The sequence below is a fragment of the Protobothrops mucrosquamatus genome, unplaced genomic scaffold (assembly GCF_001527695.2).
Source record: "Protobothrops mucrosquamatus isolate PMUCROS unplaced genomic scaffold, P.Mucros_1.0 scaffold1609, whole genome shotgun sequence".
Classification (NCBI taxonomy): domain Eukaryota; kingdom Metazoa; phylum Chordata; class Lepidosauria; order Squamata; family Viperidae; genus Protobothrops; species Protobothrops mucrosquamatus.
This window is the reverse complement of record NW_015387772.1, coordinates 128,097-145,401: the sequence shown is the minus strand read 5'-3', so window position 1 is coordinate 145,401 and position 17,305 is coordinate 128,097. Positions and strand designations below refer to the sequence as shown.

The 17,305-nt window shown below is 39.1% G+C and overlaps 1 protein-coding gene across 1 annotated transcript in view; it reads left to right on the top strand.

Annotated features, from left to right (window-relative positions):
• The window catches only part of NIN (ninein), an 88,732-nt gene that overhangs the window by 57,775 nt on the left and 13,652 nt on the right, over positions 1 to 17,305 (top strand). Inside the window, exons 19-27 of the mRNA XM_029285401.1 lie at positions 716 to 1,227; positions 4,149 to 6,185; positions 7,773 to 7,842; positions 9,048 to 9,263; positions 9,605 to 9,718; positions 9,921 to 10,043; positions 11,046 to 11,159; positions 11,883 to 12,029; positions 13,698 to 13,853. Of these exons, the coding sequence (XP_029141234.1) occupies positions 716 to 1,227; positions 4,149 to 6,185; positions 7,773 to 7,842; positions 9,048 to 9,263; positions 9,605 to 9,718; positions 9,921 to 10,043; positions 11,046 to 11,159; positions 11,883 to 12,029; positions 13,698 to 13,853 (3,489 nt within the window). The remainder of the gene's footprint in view (positions 1 to 715; positions 1,228 to 4,148; positions 6,186 to 7,772; positions 7,843 to 9,047; positions 9,264 to 9,604; positions 9,719 to 9,920; positions 10,044 to 11,045; positions 11,160 to 11,882; positions 12,030 to 13,697; positions 13,854 to 17,305) is intronic.

The following is a 17,305-nucleotide window of genomic DNA, read 5'->3' as shown; positions in this document are numbered from 1 at the left end:
CAAGCAAAATAGTAGGTTATAGAATGGAAATGCTTTGCCCAGTACATGCAGCCACTGCATCTTTCTTACATAACTCCTTTTTGTCTCCTATTTTATACCTAAATGGTTTGGGCTCTGACAAACTAGTTTTCATAAGCCTTATCATGATTGTGGAAGTTCTTGTCAGATTCTTGTCTGACTCTTTTGTCCATCAGTTATACTTTGATCTTCTCCTGACACTTCGCACATCATTGTTTTAGCATCCTGTTATATTTCTATGCACCTATGCATTCAGATGGACTGCATGAGTAAGACTATGTATTCATCATAATAATTCATTATCCATCATGATCACTAACAGAGGTCAATGCTGGGCAAACTATAAAGAGGTTTCATTCTATTCATGCCAAGGATTGTCTCTGATTCCCTTGGTTTCTGTATGTCCAGGTACTCTTCCAACAGTAGCTGGTCACAGAATTGGTCTATGTAGGCTGCTGCTACTGCTGGAAATATAAGTGAGCCTGTCACATAAATTATGCTGGCTGGACATATTGAGAACTATATTCCTACACATCTGCCTTTTTCCAGAATGCTAATGGGACCTCTTTTTAACAGATTAAAACAGATTAAACTGTTTGCATTCATTTTCAGTTATATCTGCTATTGAACCAAACTGTCTGCAATGTTTTTATTGAGTTATGCGGAAATGCTCATCATAATCTTCCCCTTCACTTAGGTATGCCATTATGAAAAGCAGCTTGAGGAGGCCAAAGCCAACTATGAGGAGGGACAAGAGAACGTCCAGCAGGAGTACTGTCAGGAGAGACAAATGTTAGAAGAACAAATTGAGTGTCTGCAAGTCCAGATTTCTGAGCTTCAGGGACAGCTGGCAAGCCTGATGCAGGCCAGCTCCCAGCAGAGTGTGGAAGGGAACAGTCTCCAGATATGCATGGATGAGAAGGCTAGCCTTATAGAATGCCTGAGGATCGATCATGAGAGGGAGCTCCAAGCCAGACTGAAAGAGGCAGAAGAAAACTTTAGTCATGAGAAGGAAGAGTTGATTCAGTCTAAATCCTGGTTGGAAGAAAGAATGAGAACTTTAGCACAGGCCATCCAAGAAGAAAAAATGGAGCTAGAAAATGGGTTCCATGAGAAGTTGCAAAGGCTGATGGAGAAGCAGGCCCTGGAGATGGATCAGCTACAACAAGAGCTACTAAGAGTGCATCAGCAAGAGCTCCAGGAACAAAAGTGAGTAACTTCTTTTTTTTTTTTACAACAGCATAGAATTTACCTTGGATTAACTCATTGTATCTTAGGAACCCTGACAACTACAGTTCTGGGCTAAGCATTGGATAGCTCTAGGTCTCTAGTAGAAGCTAAAGCACATCCTTGTTAATGAGTGCTATGCAGAATCTTTTGGAAGATTTCTGAGTCAGCATTTAGGAAAATCCAGTAGGGGAAAGCAAAAGAAGAAGAAGCCATAATTGTATTTGTATATTATTATTATTATTATTATTATTATTATTATTATTATTATTATTATTATTATTATTATTATTATTATTATTATTATTATTATATTATCTATCTATCAAATTTTGTGACTGTCCATCTTTTGAGAGTGTATACTGTAATTGTATCTACATTAGTTACATTGATCTGGTTGCTTTGTATATTGTGGGAGTATACTGAATTGTATATTCATCTACATATATATTGAATTGTGATAAAGTATATTTTAAACAATTTATGCAACTATATCATTATAACAAATCACTATTTTTGTGCTAGTTTTGTAGTGTGTTTCCAGTCTTAAGTGATAATTTTTTGTTTGTTTTTAAATGGGTTGTTTCTACCTCCAAAAGCAAGCTTTAAATCAAAACCTATAAAACCCTGCAATGATGGCAGGATCCTAGAGAGATAACTTTTATTGTTACAGCTTCTGACAAAATTGGTTGTGAACAATTGAATGACATTTTCCATCTGTGTGAAAGGATCTATAGATCCCATCACGTGCAGCATATATTAATATTTTAAAGGGGCCACTAGTTTCTTTTAAATACTACTAATTATTCATTAATATTTTACCCGAGACTGAGAACCATACTCACATCAATATCCCTTGCTTAGACATTATTACCATCACAGTTATTACAATTACTACAATATTCTAGTCACTGTCAAAGATTAGATATTAATTCAAAAGGCAGAACTTAATAAAATAGGTTTTGAGATTGGCTATATACACATGAAGGTATTATAGATATATCAAATGTGCTCTCAATGCTTTAAAACAGGGGTATCAAACTCCAGTCCGCAAGCCGGATGCATCATAGCGAAACCACACCCACTCCGTTGCCAGCGATGGAAAAAAAGTCGCGATACAACATGTCACGTGACATTGCGAGTTTGACACGCCTGCTTTTAAACAAGCCAATATTATTTTACTCCAGATGCCAGAGCAACTAAAAAAATAAGTCTTGACTTATGGTAGTGGCACAATACTGCTTTGTTTGATCATGGATCTCATATGTTGGTGCCTCTGTTCAATTTGCTCTGCATAAATACAGCATCTCATGTAATGTATACACTGATTGTTTGTTCTGCCCTATAAATGGCAGAAATCCCCAAGCAAGTGTAAATAGCTCCAACAATATTGGAGCAATATTTGTCAAGCCTTTGATACCTCTTAATCTGAATCACGCCCCCCCCAGCATCCACCTTCTTTTCTTTGCAGAATGAAAGGAAAGTCCTAAGGCAGCAGGCCTTTGACTTGGAGTTTAGCCCTGTTTTGTCAAGATTACAGTATTTCCTCCAGTTTCATTGCCTGTATTGATAAATGAATGAGGGCAAGTGAATCATAAATATGAACGGGGCTAATAAGCCTTACAATACATGAGGTCTCAGTTTTGGGATGCTTGACCTGGAGGGTCTTATAGATCATAGCCTATAAGAGACTTGAGGTCTCTGATACAATAGATTTAAATTCAGGACCAGTGACATCATAGGGCCTGAAATGGTTTATATCAAGTGAAGAAGCCTTTTGTGGCCAGAGGCCATAATTAACTACTGGGGCAACAACTTAGTCAGCTTATATGTAGACACCTTGCAAAGGGGCTGCCTTTGAAGAATACTTGGCAGCTGCAAATGGGCCAGAATGCAACATCCTTGGCCATTATAAGCACATCTTGGTATGCTTCCAGATGCAATTCAAGGTGTTGGCTATGAAGATCCTTCATGGCATAGGGCCTGACTGAAGAAACACCTTTCTCCTATTGCTTCTGCCTGACTGGTAAAATCTGCCAAAGGGGTCCATCCTTAAAATCATTCCATCTGATGTGACTTTGGCAGCATGCCTTCTTTGTTGCAGCACCTACTCTCTGGATCCTATCTGAGACTTGAGTTGCTCATTGTTTGTTATTTTAATCCCTAATGTATTACTTTGTATTATTTTTATATTGCATTGAATGTGGATTTTCAGGCGAGTTGGCCATTAATATGAGTAATAAAGAAATAAATTGTAAAGACATTTTTGGCAATTGGATGGGACTCTTGGTCTTACACAAATCTGGGGCTTCAGGATGCTCATCCTTGCTTTCCAGCATCTCTTGCTTCCAGTTTTACTGGTCCAGTAAATCTGGCTAGCTCTTTTTGTGAGTCACAAATTGAGTATGGACTTCAGTAATTCTAAACATCATTAATATATAAATATGAATAAACCTAAGAAAACAAAAACCTCTTTTTCTTTTTGGATTGTGGTCAGGCTATTTAGGAGATCAGTGTACTCTAAGCGGATAATCTATTCATTCAAAATGTATTTTACCTTTTAGATGATAATTTATTATATTAAATAGAATATCCTGTATTAAGAAAATCTGTAGTTATTTTGCTAGGTCATTATTCTTAATTTAATAGGCTGTAACCTGATTGAACATGAGCCCCTTTTTTAAAAGGAAGAAGAAAAATAAGCAAGGGACAGGAATTAATCAAAATAGGATTAAGAATAAAAAATACCAGGCTAAAAATTACAAATGGCCATTGTTGCAATTTGCTACTAAAATTGCATTCCAGGTCTAAGACAACTAAAAACTAGTACAGTAGGTGGTCTACAATCCTTTGTCTCTGAATGTGTAGAGATTTCAGTAATGTGTTGTGTTGACCACATTTAGGATAAAAATGGAAAATGAGTATAATGGAAGAATATTTCAGAAAGAGGAATGGTTCACCGCTGAACAACAAACACTTGCAAGGAAGTATGAGGAAACCATAAACAAACTTGAGGATCAGCATCAACAAGAATTGCTGAAGTTCTCTAGGCTGCAGTTAAATGAGAAATCCCAATGGGAATCTGAAAAAAATAAAATTCTCCAGGAAGGCATTGAGGTCCAAGCAAAATGGAAAGAAAAACTGGAAAAAGAGACAGCAATATCTTCATTACTGGAACAAGACAAGAAACTTCTAGAGACAAATTACAAGGAGCAGCTGAACTTGTTGATCTTGGAGAAAGAGCAACTTCAACAAGAGGTTCAGGACATGAAAAAACAAGAAAGTGAATTGTGTGAGAAACTTCTGAAGAAGTTTGAGTGTGAGATGGGGCTAAGGAAAAGAGAAGAAATGCCAACATTAGAGGAAGAACAAAAGCAACTTAGCAAAAAGCTTGGAAGACTGGAAACAGAATTTGCACATGAACAAGAAGAACAGAATTCTAAGACTTTGGAGTATTTGAAGCAAGAGATGCCCAGCAGAGCAACAGAAGAAAAAAATGAATTGAAATCAAAGATCTTAGTGCTTGAAAATAAAATAGAAGATCTACAGCACGAATTGCAATGTCAATCCAAACTGCAAAGCAATCTTGTTTCTTTAAACAAGGATGAGGAAGCAAAAGGAAGTGACTTTCTAGAATCTGTCAAGCCCCGGGACCCTGGAAAAGAGATAAATGTTCTTTCAAAACAAGAAATAGTTCAAGATCCGGGAGAAGAAAATAGTGTAGGAACTACCTTTCTGACGGATGACTTGTTAAAAGAACCAGAAAAAGAACCATCCCAATGCCCTGGATTCATCCCATTAGTTCCAGAAACATTTGTAGGTGCACAGTTCCTAAGTGTAACTGACAAAGACAGCAGTCAAGTTGTAACAGAAGATGGAATGAAAAAATTAGACAAAATTGCAATTCCAAACATGAAAAATGGAGGGACAACAGCTGAAGAAACCATGGAGACTTCACATGTCTTGCCGAAGGCCTATGAAGAAATTTTGGCAGAGAATGAAGCCCTTAAACTGCGACAGAATCAGCTTCTGGAGAGGATCATTCTGCTAGAGACTGAATGCAATCAAGCAGCTCATGCACGACAAGACATGGCTTCACAGGTTCAGAAGGAGCTGGAGGAGATCCTTAAAACTATTCCCCAGCCTAATGTGTTGGCATGTGGAAGTGATGAGAAGGGGGAAAGTTTACATTGGGAAAAATTGCCTACTGGCTGTGCAACCAAAAACCAAATGCTCTTTGCTGAAGCTTTGGATGCTGATTTAAGCGTTGAGGAAATGAGTGCCTACTCTCTTTTATTTGAGGCAGATCATGGAGAAGCTAGAACTGACAAGGGAGACCTCCATGATATAGTATCAGGATTTTGGGATATGGATATGATGGAAGATGCAGACTCCAGAATAGGATCTAAAATCTTCCAATTTCCAGAAGAACTCAAGCTGGAAAACCAAGCCCTAAAAACAGAGATAATCAAATTGTTAGAGCGTAACAATAAATTGGAGGGATACATGCCAATATTTATAAGCCTGCAGTCCAGGCTAGATGAAACCAACCAAGACTGCTTAACACTTGAGGAGGAGAAAGGGCAACTGTTACAGAAAGTGAAAGACCTGGAAAAGAAACAGGACCAGTTGGTGATGGAAAATGCCAACCTGCAAAAGTCAAAGCTGATTTTGCAAAGCCAGCTTGGCAAACTAGATGAGCTCATGCTGAATCTGCAACCCCAGAAGAGTGGACGGCTGAGCCGTTGTGAGAATGTCACCAAAGATGCAGAAGTGGACAGGAAAGGGCTTCATGAGCTGAACCGGAAGCTCAAAGAGAAAATAGCAGTGCTCCTGAAGCAGAAAGGCACCCATACTCAGGAGAAGGAGAGTCTGAATGCTGTTCTTCACAGTTTGCAGAGCACCTACAATGAGCAGCTTCAGAAGATTGAGTTTTTGAGGTAATGTGGAATCCTTCCATGGTCTAAATCCTGCCACTAGGCTCTGCTTTTTGGAACTAACTACCTAATACTTCATTGTCCACCTCGCATGGCTTGGATTAACATATAGATTAACTTTGCCTAGAAGACAAATGCTCAGTGATTTCTAACATGAATCAATAACATTTCATAGAGATTTGAAGAATAAGTAACCATGTATAACTTTTATGAAGTATTAGAAAGCTGAATTGTTTAAACGGCAGGCTTATCTATTGGGAGCTGTGCAGATGGCATGAGACAATCATTTTTGTGTACTGCTTAGTTTAATGCTTTTATATACCGTCATTACAATGCTACCTTTTGTATCATTCCTCCTCTTCCTCCTCCTCTTAATTCCTTGTTTATAATTGTCATAATTCTGATTAGTTAACCATTAGCACTTTAATGTATTCTGATTCAACATATTATTGTAGACATTTCCTATAAAATATAGCAAGTTCTTCTGTTTGCTAACAATGTAGTAAGAAAGGCATCTTTGCAGATGGGTGGCCTGCATCATAAAATAATATCAGAGTAAAATTCCTTCAAGTTAAGAGCAGCTGATGATTTCATAGAGGTGATAATGGTGTTTTCAGGCAATAATATGGGAGTGGTTTGCTACTGAATGTTTTAACTTCCCACTCTAGTCTACAGATATGGAATTTCCTAGTGGTCTCCCGCTCAGCTACTAACAAAGCTTAGAAGCTTGGCTCTTCAAGATCATCTAAGATTAACTAGATGATGCTACCTGCCACAGGCATAAATAATATGCATTTCAACAAACTAATTCGGGCTGAGATAGTTCAAAGTAACTTGAGCATCCCAAAGAATCTATATTTTTGCATCCCAGATGCGAGGATCCTAGAGAGGAAAATATTGCCAGGAAGAATGAGATTTCCTTATTAAATGAAAAAAGGAATCATCCCCAACATGTAACTGAGGGAGCCTAATACAGGTAGTCCTCGACTTATAACAGTTCATTTAGTGACCATTCAAAGTTATAATGGCATTGGAAAAAGTGACTTATGACCATTTTTTACACTTATGACTCTTGTAGTATCCCCATGGTCACATGATTTACATTTGGATGCTTGACAACTGACTCACATTTATGATGGCTGCAGTGTCCCAGGGTCATGTGATCTCCTTTTGCAACCTTCTGACAAGCAAAGTCAATGGGGAAGCCAGATTCACTTAACAAACCGTGTTATTAACCTAACAACTGCAGTGATTCACTTAACAAATGTGACAAGAAAAATCACAAAATGGGGCAAAACTCACTTAACAAATTTCTCACTTGGAAACATAAATTTTGGGCTCAATTGTGGTCGTAAGTCAAGGACTACCTGTACTTAAAACAATATTTCAGCTGTTCTGAGATGCTTTTATAGTTCCTATTAATATTCACCCACATACGCAGCAACCTTCCCCTTTCAAGGTACATTGAGACTTCACTTCCCAAAATATTTAGGCAGCCTGCCGTTCAGCCCCAAAATACCAAGATGGATCTACCTAGGAAAAATTATTGTACTGTAGAATGTGATGGTTCTATGTACTGTGCATTTTTAGGGAAAAAACAGAGACCGTGCTGAAGGAGAAAATGATCGTGCAGAAGATAGCTGAAAGCTTGAAGAAGCAGGTAGGACTTTCTACATTTAGGCAACCTTCGTTGGCCAAAAAACCCTGAATTCACATCAATTGTGAAGCTGATTATAATTTATATAAAACTGTATAAATTTTCATTCCTGTACTTGTAATTTCACATTAATATTTTAATGTAAATAGTGCTAGTATGATCAAATATGAACATTACTTCCAGTAATATGCAAATTGGAACTCGGCTATACCTTAGCTTTATGCTTGCTCATCATAAGATAGGATTCATGAGTTAAACCTCCTTTCAAAGTGCACTTTAAAAAAAAAATTCTGGATATTATGTTTCTAAGTAATTATTTAGCGATTAGAGTTAGATAGCTGCCCATCTCCGAGAGACTCTAGGCAGCAAGCAATAATTAGTAAGAATAATAAAAACAAAAAAATGTATAATATAAAACCCTTATTAATAAATACCATAAATATGAAAATAGAAACTACAGGAGAAAGAGGATAAAAGTAGCCACCTCAACAATGGAGCTATCTGAGCAGGTCACCTGGGAGCCCCAGTCCTGACAATATAGCCAAGGCTCTGGGGAATATCAAAATGGGGATGGAACTAGTCTAATTTCAGGGGGAAGAATGTTCCATAAGGCAGTTGCCATGGCAGAAAAGGCACATCTTGTAGAGACCATCAAATGAAGGGCCTTGGCAAATGTTACTGCTATACCTACTGGGGCAGGCTGATGTCATCGGGGAGAGGCAGACCCTCTGATACCCCGGTCCCATGCCATAAAGGGCTGGAAAGGTTAAAACCAGCACTTTGATTTGGACCCAGAAGCAAACTGGTAACTAATGCAACTTGCAGATCAGAGTTGTAATGTGTTGTTCCAGGAGCACACGTAGATTTTTATAGGCCAGCTTTTTACTGCATGAATCTTACGGTATTGATATTTTGGTTGGGGAATTATGGAAAAGAAAATTCTGCCCACTGGGAGAATATCAGATTGGTGTTAAAGCGATGGGCAGTAGTCTTAACTATTTACAATCAATGCTAGCTTTTTCAAGAGAGCACAGTCTGGCCCAGCTCTCCTCATATCCTGAAACCAATTACTGTTGATTGAAGAGTAACCTTCATTCCCTTCTTCATTGCCTTTTACAGAAGGAAAGAGGCTTGAAAAGTATAATTTCCTTTGTCCAAGGAAATGTTTCTTACCATTAATTTTTGTTGGGTTCTTGTTTCCTAATTAGGTATCTGAACTGAAAGCCAGGAATCAACAATTAGAATTGGAAAATGCTGAACTTGCCCATCGAAACTCTCCAAGTCGAGCAGATATTCAAGATTCTAACCAGCAGCTTATGAAAACATTTCGGCAAAAGGAAAAGGAGACTAGGAAATACATGTCAGAAGAATGGGAAAGAGAGAATTCCCAGCTCAAAGAAGAACTGGAGAACTCTAAAATTCAGGTACAAGAGACTACAACGAATACTAGAACCAAAGTTGAATAGCAAGAAGGCAGATTCAGATCCTACTTCGACCTCTATCATTCTCCCACTTCCTCTAAATCATATTTTGAGAATAATAATACCTGCCACCATTATCATCATCATCATGGTGCTGCTGTATAGGCTGCTTAATTAAAAAGGGACTTAATGTGACATAAAAAACAAAATACAGCACATTTTAAAGGAAATGTTATTTTAGTCAACTCTTAAGCTGCAAATTAACCAACCTTTGAGGCTTTCTAAGAAGAGTATTTTCCTCCACTTTCAAATTCAATTTAAATTTTATTTCAATTTACTCCTAGTCCTCTTCATTGGTCTCATCCTTGGAAACAGAGCTGGGTCAGCTCAGAATTCAGGTTCATGGTCTGGAGCAGGAGAACCATTTCCTCAAAGAAGAACTGGAGAATGTAAAACAGGTAATGGTGGGCAGAATACCTTTCTTCCCAAAGGGAATGGACATCTGCTTCTGGGGATCAGTTAGTTTATGATGGTCACTCCTGAGATGTACTGTATACAGTCTCCATTTAGCTGCAAACTTTTCATAGACATTATTGGGAAGTTTTTGAATACACTTTAAGCATACTCATCTCAAAAATTAAAACAGAGATTTTTCCATAGCTACCCAGTTGCCTAGATCTCTCTGAGCTGGAGAGTGAGATTTCCAGTGTCATCATAAAAAATCAGAAGCTACTGAAAGAGAAAGAAGCCCTCAGTGAAGAGCTGAACCGGTATATGGAGAAGGTGAGGGCACAGAATAACGTCCCATTCAAATACACCCTTTATTTCAATCTATAGATACAAACACATTACTTTTAGGGACCTCATTGTGGTGCTCATAACCAGCTTTAAGTTCAAATAGAAATATGGGACAGATGCAGTCCATTGCTTCAGCAGAAACATACCCAACCATCCAGAAAATAATAATATGTTAGAGGAGCCAGGGCTACTATCTGGATGATTGGAGACAATGGCAAGATGACCAGAATGCTTTTTCTTTTTCACCATTTTATCCCCTTTTAGCACATGGTGACAGCAAAATTATGAAATGTGCATTGTGACATCATAACACAAGTTTCACCTCTTATGTATTTATCTGCAACATCATGATGCAACTACAGAAGGGATGGAATTTACATCACAATGTTATGATGCACATTTCCCACTAGGCCTTTCTTGGTTCCCTTTTATAGATGTTCATGCCTTAGTCTTTCCATTAAGATGTTGCAGAGCACTGAGAGTTCAGCAACTCAGGAGGTTTACAAACATAATTAGATCAAACTACTTTGGTGTAGACCAGTAGTGGCGAACCTATGGCACGCGTGCCAGAGGCGGCACTCAGAGCCCTCACATGGCGTTTGGAAGCGACAGGGCAGGAAGTGAGCGAGCAAGCAGCGTTGGCCCCCTGGGGATGCCCCAGAGATGGCAAGGGACTGGCCCCCGCTGCCCTGGCCCCGGCCACGCTCACCCAGTCTGCTGTAACCACTGCAGCCATGCCCATCCAGTGGGCCACGCCTCCTCCCCCCCCCCGAGGGCACCACAATGCTGATGCAGCCCTGGCACTTTGCAATAAATAAGTGGGTTTTGGGTTGCAGTTTGGGCACTTGGTCTCTAAAAGGTTCGCCATCACTGGTGTAGGCTGTTGAGGCAGAACAAAAAACTAATGAGGGCTAGGCATGGATGGAGCCTTGGTAGGTGATTGTAGATACTAATAGCAATTCTGCCTGGGCTTTACTATCTTTGCAGGCAACTAAAGTGGCCTTCCTAGAGAGCCTCACAGCTTCTCTGAGAGAGGAGAACTCATCTTTGGAGCACCAGAATCAGCATCTGAAAGCACAAATGGCAGTATCACAAGACAAGGTGTGCTATTGTCCTGTTAAAAGATTTATGTTTCTAGACAGTGGATGCACTTACCTATTGATAAAAATATTTTCTAATTGGCTTATTTGATTCATTTGATTCTGCACAGTTAAGCTGCATCTATGATTTCTCTCCCACAAAAGCATTAGATTAGCATAATTTCTGTAGAGATGATCGTCATTATACTTTTGGTTCTCTTATGTTTGCTTGGTTCCAAAATAAACCAAAAAATACTCTTTTTCCTCTGTTCTTGCCTGTGCATTTATGCATGGATGTCTCTACCTGCCAATTAAAGATGAAATTTTATTGAGCAGTAAAATGTCCTTCATAGTATTATATATTCATGTCATGATTTAAAAAAACTTGTTTAGTAGATCATACTGATTGGTTCTGATTTATCTTTTCTTTCAGCTCCCACCTCTACTGAAATAGTCTGTTCTGTATTACTTTGATTGCTTCAGTTTGAAAAATATCTCAGGAACAAGAACTGTTTCTATACACTCTGTTGTTGTAAAGGAGAGAAACAACCCATGTTTCTTTACTTTCAAGAACAGAGAATGTGTCTTTGATCTTAGAAAAGTTTTTCTCATCCTGAAATACATATTCTGTACATACACAGTTTCTAACTGAGCAAGGAAAATGTGTGTGGAAACAGCATCTTGTCTTTGCTGGAATAACAATCTATTCAATGCCCCCCCTTCTTTTTTTCTTTGGCCCTTTTAGATCCAGAATTTTGATGATATTGTGCAAAATGTCAGCCTTCAGGTATCCAGGCTCAAATCAGACCTGAGGGTTACCCAGCAGGAAAAAGAGAATTTAAAACAGGAAGTGATGTCATTGACTAAGCAACTGCAAATGGCCAATGAGAAGGTATACATGGGTGGGACGATTTGATTTCAATAGTTGTTGAGTCATCCTAATCTTTCTTTAAAGGAATTTTGTGCTGCTATTTAGAAGCAGAAGTCTTCCCATATCTTTAAATGCAGGGGTTGACATGTTTAAATAAATTGACATGTTTTAAGCATCCTTTCAAAACCCATCTTTTTATTCTGGCCTATCCTGCTGTTGATTAATATATTTCTTTTTAATGAATTATCTTTGTTCTTTATTTTCTGCTCTAAATATAGCTAACTGCTTCAGGATCGTGTGTGATGAAAAATGACATATATATCCATAATAGTACCACTATCACTAAACCCATTGCGGGATTTAGTAAAATGACAACAATTTAATATTTGTTCAGTTACCATGAGATCAAAATAGCTGCATGAAAGGCTTTATAGCTGTTCAACACTATAATTAAATATTCTAAACCGATTAAATTCTTCAATCAATCACACAGCTGGATTGTAATCAAAATAATAATAAACCCTTTATTATCAAAGTATAACATGTATACAGTGAATTTGGCTGAGCCTCCCTCTGTGTCCCCCCCCTCACCACAAACTCGCGGTGACTACAAACCCCCAACTTATTTCACCCTGTGAACTAATTGCACATCACGCCGGCCTCACGAGTCTGTCATGCATAAAATACTTTCAGGGTTGTCTTTATCATTAGAGTAAATGAATAATGTGGATTAAATAGTCCTTTCTATTTGGAAAAATATCTGTTTAGATTGAGTATATCCCATCTTTTCTCTTCAGAAGCCCAGGTGGCATATGGAGATTTTCTCTTATTTATTCCCCAACCAGAATTCTGTGAGGTAAATGAAAGACCAGTGTTTCTCAAATTTGGCAACTTGAAGATGTATAAACTTCAACTCCCAGAAATGCACAGCCAGAGGAATGGAAGTTTCAGAGTTGAACTCCATATATCTTCAAGTTATCAAGGCTGAGAAAGCATTGGGTTAGACTGAGACAAAGTGATTAGCTTCTCCTACTTTAAGGATTCCACGCAGTTCTCAGATCAAGTGACAGCATGAGTGAAGTGACAGGGTCTCTTCAGTTCTAAACTAGATGTCTTAACCACTCCCCAGGTACATACTATAGTATGTGTGCTTTTTTTTTCAAATTAAGTTCTAAATACATGTCATAATTATCTTTTTTCAATGGATAGCAGTGTGAGAAATTGACTTCTACATTTTTTTTGATCCATGAATATAAGCAGTTGCTAATCCATAACCTATGTCCTGAATGTTAAAATAATGTCATATACTTGATAAATGTTTATTCACTTTTTAGCAATTACATGCATCACATCTGGGTTTGATTGTCTGCACTTTCAAACTATTACCATCCTATTCAAAATTCTTCACCATAAGTCTCAAATGAACTTACTTGTAGGCTCATGGCTATAATAATCTTCAACTGCAGAAGTTAAACTTTTGTTTTGTCTTCCAATAGTCCTATAAGGAAGCCCTTTCTAATTCTTATGCTTTTTATGGGAATGTAGCCCAGTTAAGAGGGACTGACTTGCTCATGTCCATAAATATAAGCCAAGGTAGAAAATGGCTTTGAATCCAAACCTCTGAGCAATCAATCTTCCTAGCTTGTATCATAAGTCTGACTCTGCAGTCTGCTTGCTTTCTTGCTTCAGAGTCGGTTCCTGGAAGCAGCCATGCATTCATCAGGGATACAGAATCAGCAGAAGAAGCTTTGTTGGGGTGAACTGGAGCTGATCAAGCAGGAGAATGAGCAGCGGCAGAGGGAATTCCAGGGTGCCAAATCGGAGCTATCTCATTCTAGGGAAAAGGTGAATTGGAATACTTGTCAAGTGCTAATATGTAGGCAGCCCACCTTATTCCAAGGTCTATAGAAAAAGTAACAGCAGTTCAGAGGTCACGTCTCTTGGTAGATATTTGAATCACCAACACTAGATTGACCAAAAATTGCTGACATTAGTTATTTCATCATTATAATTTCTACTGCTGAAACAAAGGAGTTGAATAAAGAGGATGGTAGGGAATAGGAAGTTCTGTTTGATTCCAATATTTAAAATGATTTCCCTTTAAGTCTTATAGCTATATCTTTTTGCACGAGGCTCTGCTTAGTGAGCTTAAATAAATGAGAAGAATAGCTCCCACAAGACTGAATTACTATTCATTCCTGTATAAAATCATTTCTATTCCTATTTTATCTATCTTAGTAAGTTACCATGGACCTGGGACTGATACAGAGCGATTAATACAATAATGTAGTGAATTTAACTGCTTTGCTGCAAGGATTCAAATGAACCTGCAGTGAAGAAAGTAAAATCACAACTGCTACTGTTGTTGTTGGCTTGGTTCATGGTACAATCTGGAAGGTTTCCCCTCTATCAGTAAAGGCAACATTGCAGGGAAAAAGAGGGAGGCCCCACATCACACAACCTGCATAAATGAACAGCAAGTGTGGAAATTTAATTTAATTTGGGAATCTTTTCTGATCTGTTGTCTATAGTTCCCAAACCTTTTCGGCTTTGCAGACCTGGGGGGGGGGAGAAGGGATGGATCGCCGTGCGCAACCCTGTGCACACAGCTCCATTTGCGCGAGTGGGGATGTGCACGCACACACTTGCCCACCGCTTCTGTGGCCTGGTTCCGAAAGGCTCAAGGCCCAGTAGTGGGCTGTGGCCCAGGAGTTGGGGACCCCTATAGTCTATGGAGATTCTCGATCATGCAGATGATGGTTGTCCCAAAGGTGCTTTTCAAAAGGCAACTGGACTATGTTTTTTTTTCTTGAAAATGTTTCACTTCTCATCCAAGAAGCTTCTTCAGTTCTGACTGAATGATAGGGAATAGAAGGATTTATATTCTTTTATGATCTGTTGTACAGTAAATCATTTAGATTTATTACTAGGTCCCAGTGTACCTCCTCTTACCTGTTCTCTCTCTCTCTCTCTCTCTTCTTTCTGTGTGTGTGTGTGAGAGAGAGAGGGGGATATTTAAATTTAGATAGAGTAAATAAGAATATTACCAATCAGACTTAAATGCATGTCTGATGCTTTGCAGCTTGCCTAACATTGGTAAATAAAATCTTATTTGGTTATTGCTCTAGCCAAATATGGCAGCTGGAAGCTACTATTCCAACCATCAAGCAACAAAAATACCAAAGCCAGTTACAGATTGTGAAATTCATTGAGCAAGAGAAGCTGAATGTGAATGAATGTGAATGGCTGCAGAAGGAGCTAGCTTTGGCCAGCAAGATCAGTTTTAGGTGGGGAGGGGGGTGGCCTAGAAAAATACACTTTCATTTTGCACTATTATTTTAAACTTTGAATTTATCACTTAGTTGTATTCCATCTTTCAAAATCTGTCAAATTATACAGTTTGTTAGTTCCATTTATTTTTACAGTGCACATCTTTGGGACACATGTATACCACTAGCTTCCGTCAAACTAGTTCCCATGTTCCAAAAACACAAGCACTATATTCCCAGTAATGGTTTTTATGGCTGGTCAATTAGCTGCAATCTCTGCCATAAGCAACCAAATGGCTGTCTATCACTATGTAGACAAATGGATACTGATGCATAAATCAAGCAACTGCTACAAGCCATGGCAGAAGGTATCTTTATGATCAAAAGCAATCTATATTTGTTGCTATAGAAGGTCAGAAGCAAGAGAAGGATACTGTTGCCATATCCTTCTTGTTCATTTCCTGGAGATCAGGGAATGTTGGCGAAATGATTATTATACTTTAGATTATGGAAGTTAATATACAATTCTGGTTCTTTTCACCAAAACAACATATGAGAGGTTATAAAATATAGACCAGTGATGGCGAACCTTTTAGAGACCAAGTGCCCCAAAATTGGCCCCGCCTCTGCTCCGCCCCCTCAGTCCCCCATCCCGCCTGCCCGCAGGGCCACTCACCGCATCCAGGGCCCGCCGATCACCCAGGCAGCCCAGCAGCGCCATGGCGGCCACACTCTCTGCCCATGCCCCGCAGCATCAACTGTGCACGATGGGGCGTGAGGGCAGAGTCTTGTCTACGCTACCTGGCTGCCATGTCCTTGGCTGTGCTCAGGGGCGACTCTCCTCCAGGGGTGCTGCTGGTGAGGAGGGGGTCATGGGGAGAGGCGAGGCTGGGGCAACGGCACGTTGATGTAGACCATGCAGACTTTTGACCTGTTTTAGCTGGGGACCTCATATTCTCAATTTCTGTATCTGCCAGTGAACTCCTGTTGGAAGGATGGAAGTTTTATAAACAATACTTCATTCCCATCCCCATAAGCCTTGCAACTCTAGGGATTATGATGAAGTTCTAGACAATTTGCTAGATAACCTCTGTGTTGAACTAGACTGACTATTAGAAAAGATCTATTTGGTTACAGGTTGACTATGCCTACATGTATGTTTTGTTATCTTTGCTTGGCAGAGTTGAAACTAAATAAATCATGCCACAATTTTTTTTCTAAAATGATACTAAAATCCTCGGGCAAATCCAACAGAGATTTTCAGAGTGGCAGAAGAATTAGCTGAATTTCTCTTGATTTAAGGATTGACACTCAGCAAAGGAACAGAATCTTCTCAGCCATGAGTGAGACTGACCTTGCAGTTTTCACCGATGTAGATTTTGCCATAAGAGATGTGAGCATAGCTGAAACCAGATTTCAATTCCTGTTGGCTTGTGGAGTTCACTGAGTGATTTTGAGCTAGTTATACCCTCTAACTATTATTAGACTGGCACGGTGGCTCAGTAGTTAAGACACTTGGCTTGTCGGCTAGAAAGCCAGCAGCCCAGGTTCGAGACCTGAGTGCACACAACAGGGTACGCTCCTGTCCTTGCCCCAGCTCCTGCCAACCCAGCAGTTTGAAAGCATGCAAATGTGAGTAAATAAATACCACTTCAGTGGGAAATTAACAGCGCTCCATGTCATGCTGGTCACATGAGCACGGAAATGTCTTTGGACAGCGCTGGTTCAATGCCTTGAAAAAGAGACAAGCACCACCCCTACAGTCAGCAATGACTAGCGGAGTAAAATCCGCAGGGACTCCTTATATATATATATATATACATATACCCTCTAAACCTTACTATCTCAGAGTGACTGAAGTAATAAAATTATAGGAGATCTTAAAGTAAGTCACCTTGAGTTTGGACAGGATATAAATGTAATAAATCAATATTTTGTGGAGAAGGAAGCCATTGGGGAGGGGAGAGGGTGTTTGGAAAGTCAGGTTCAACAGAAAATAGTTTCATTAAGCTTACAGTCTGAGCTCAA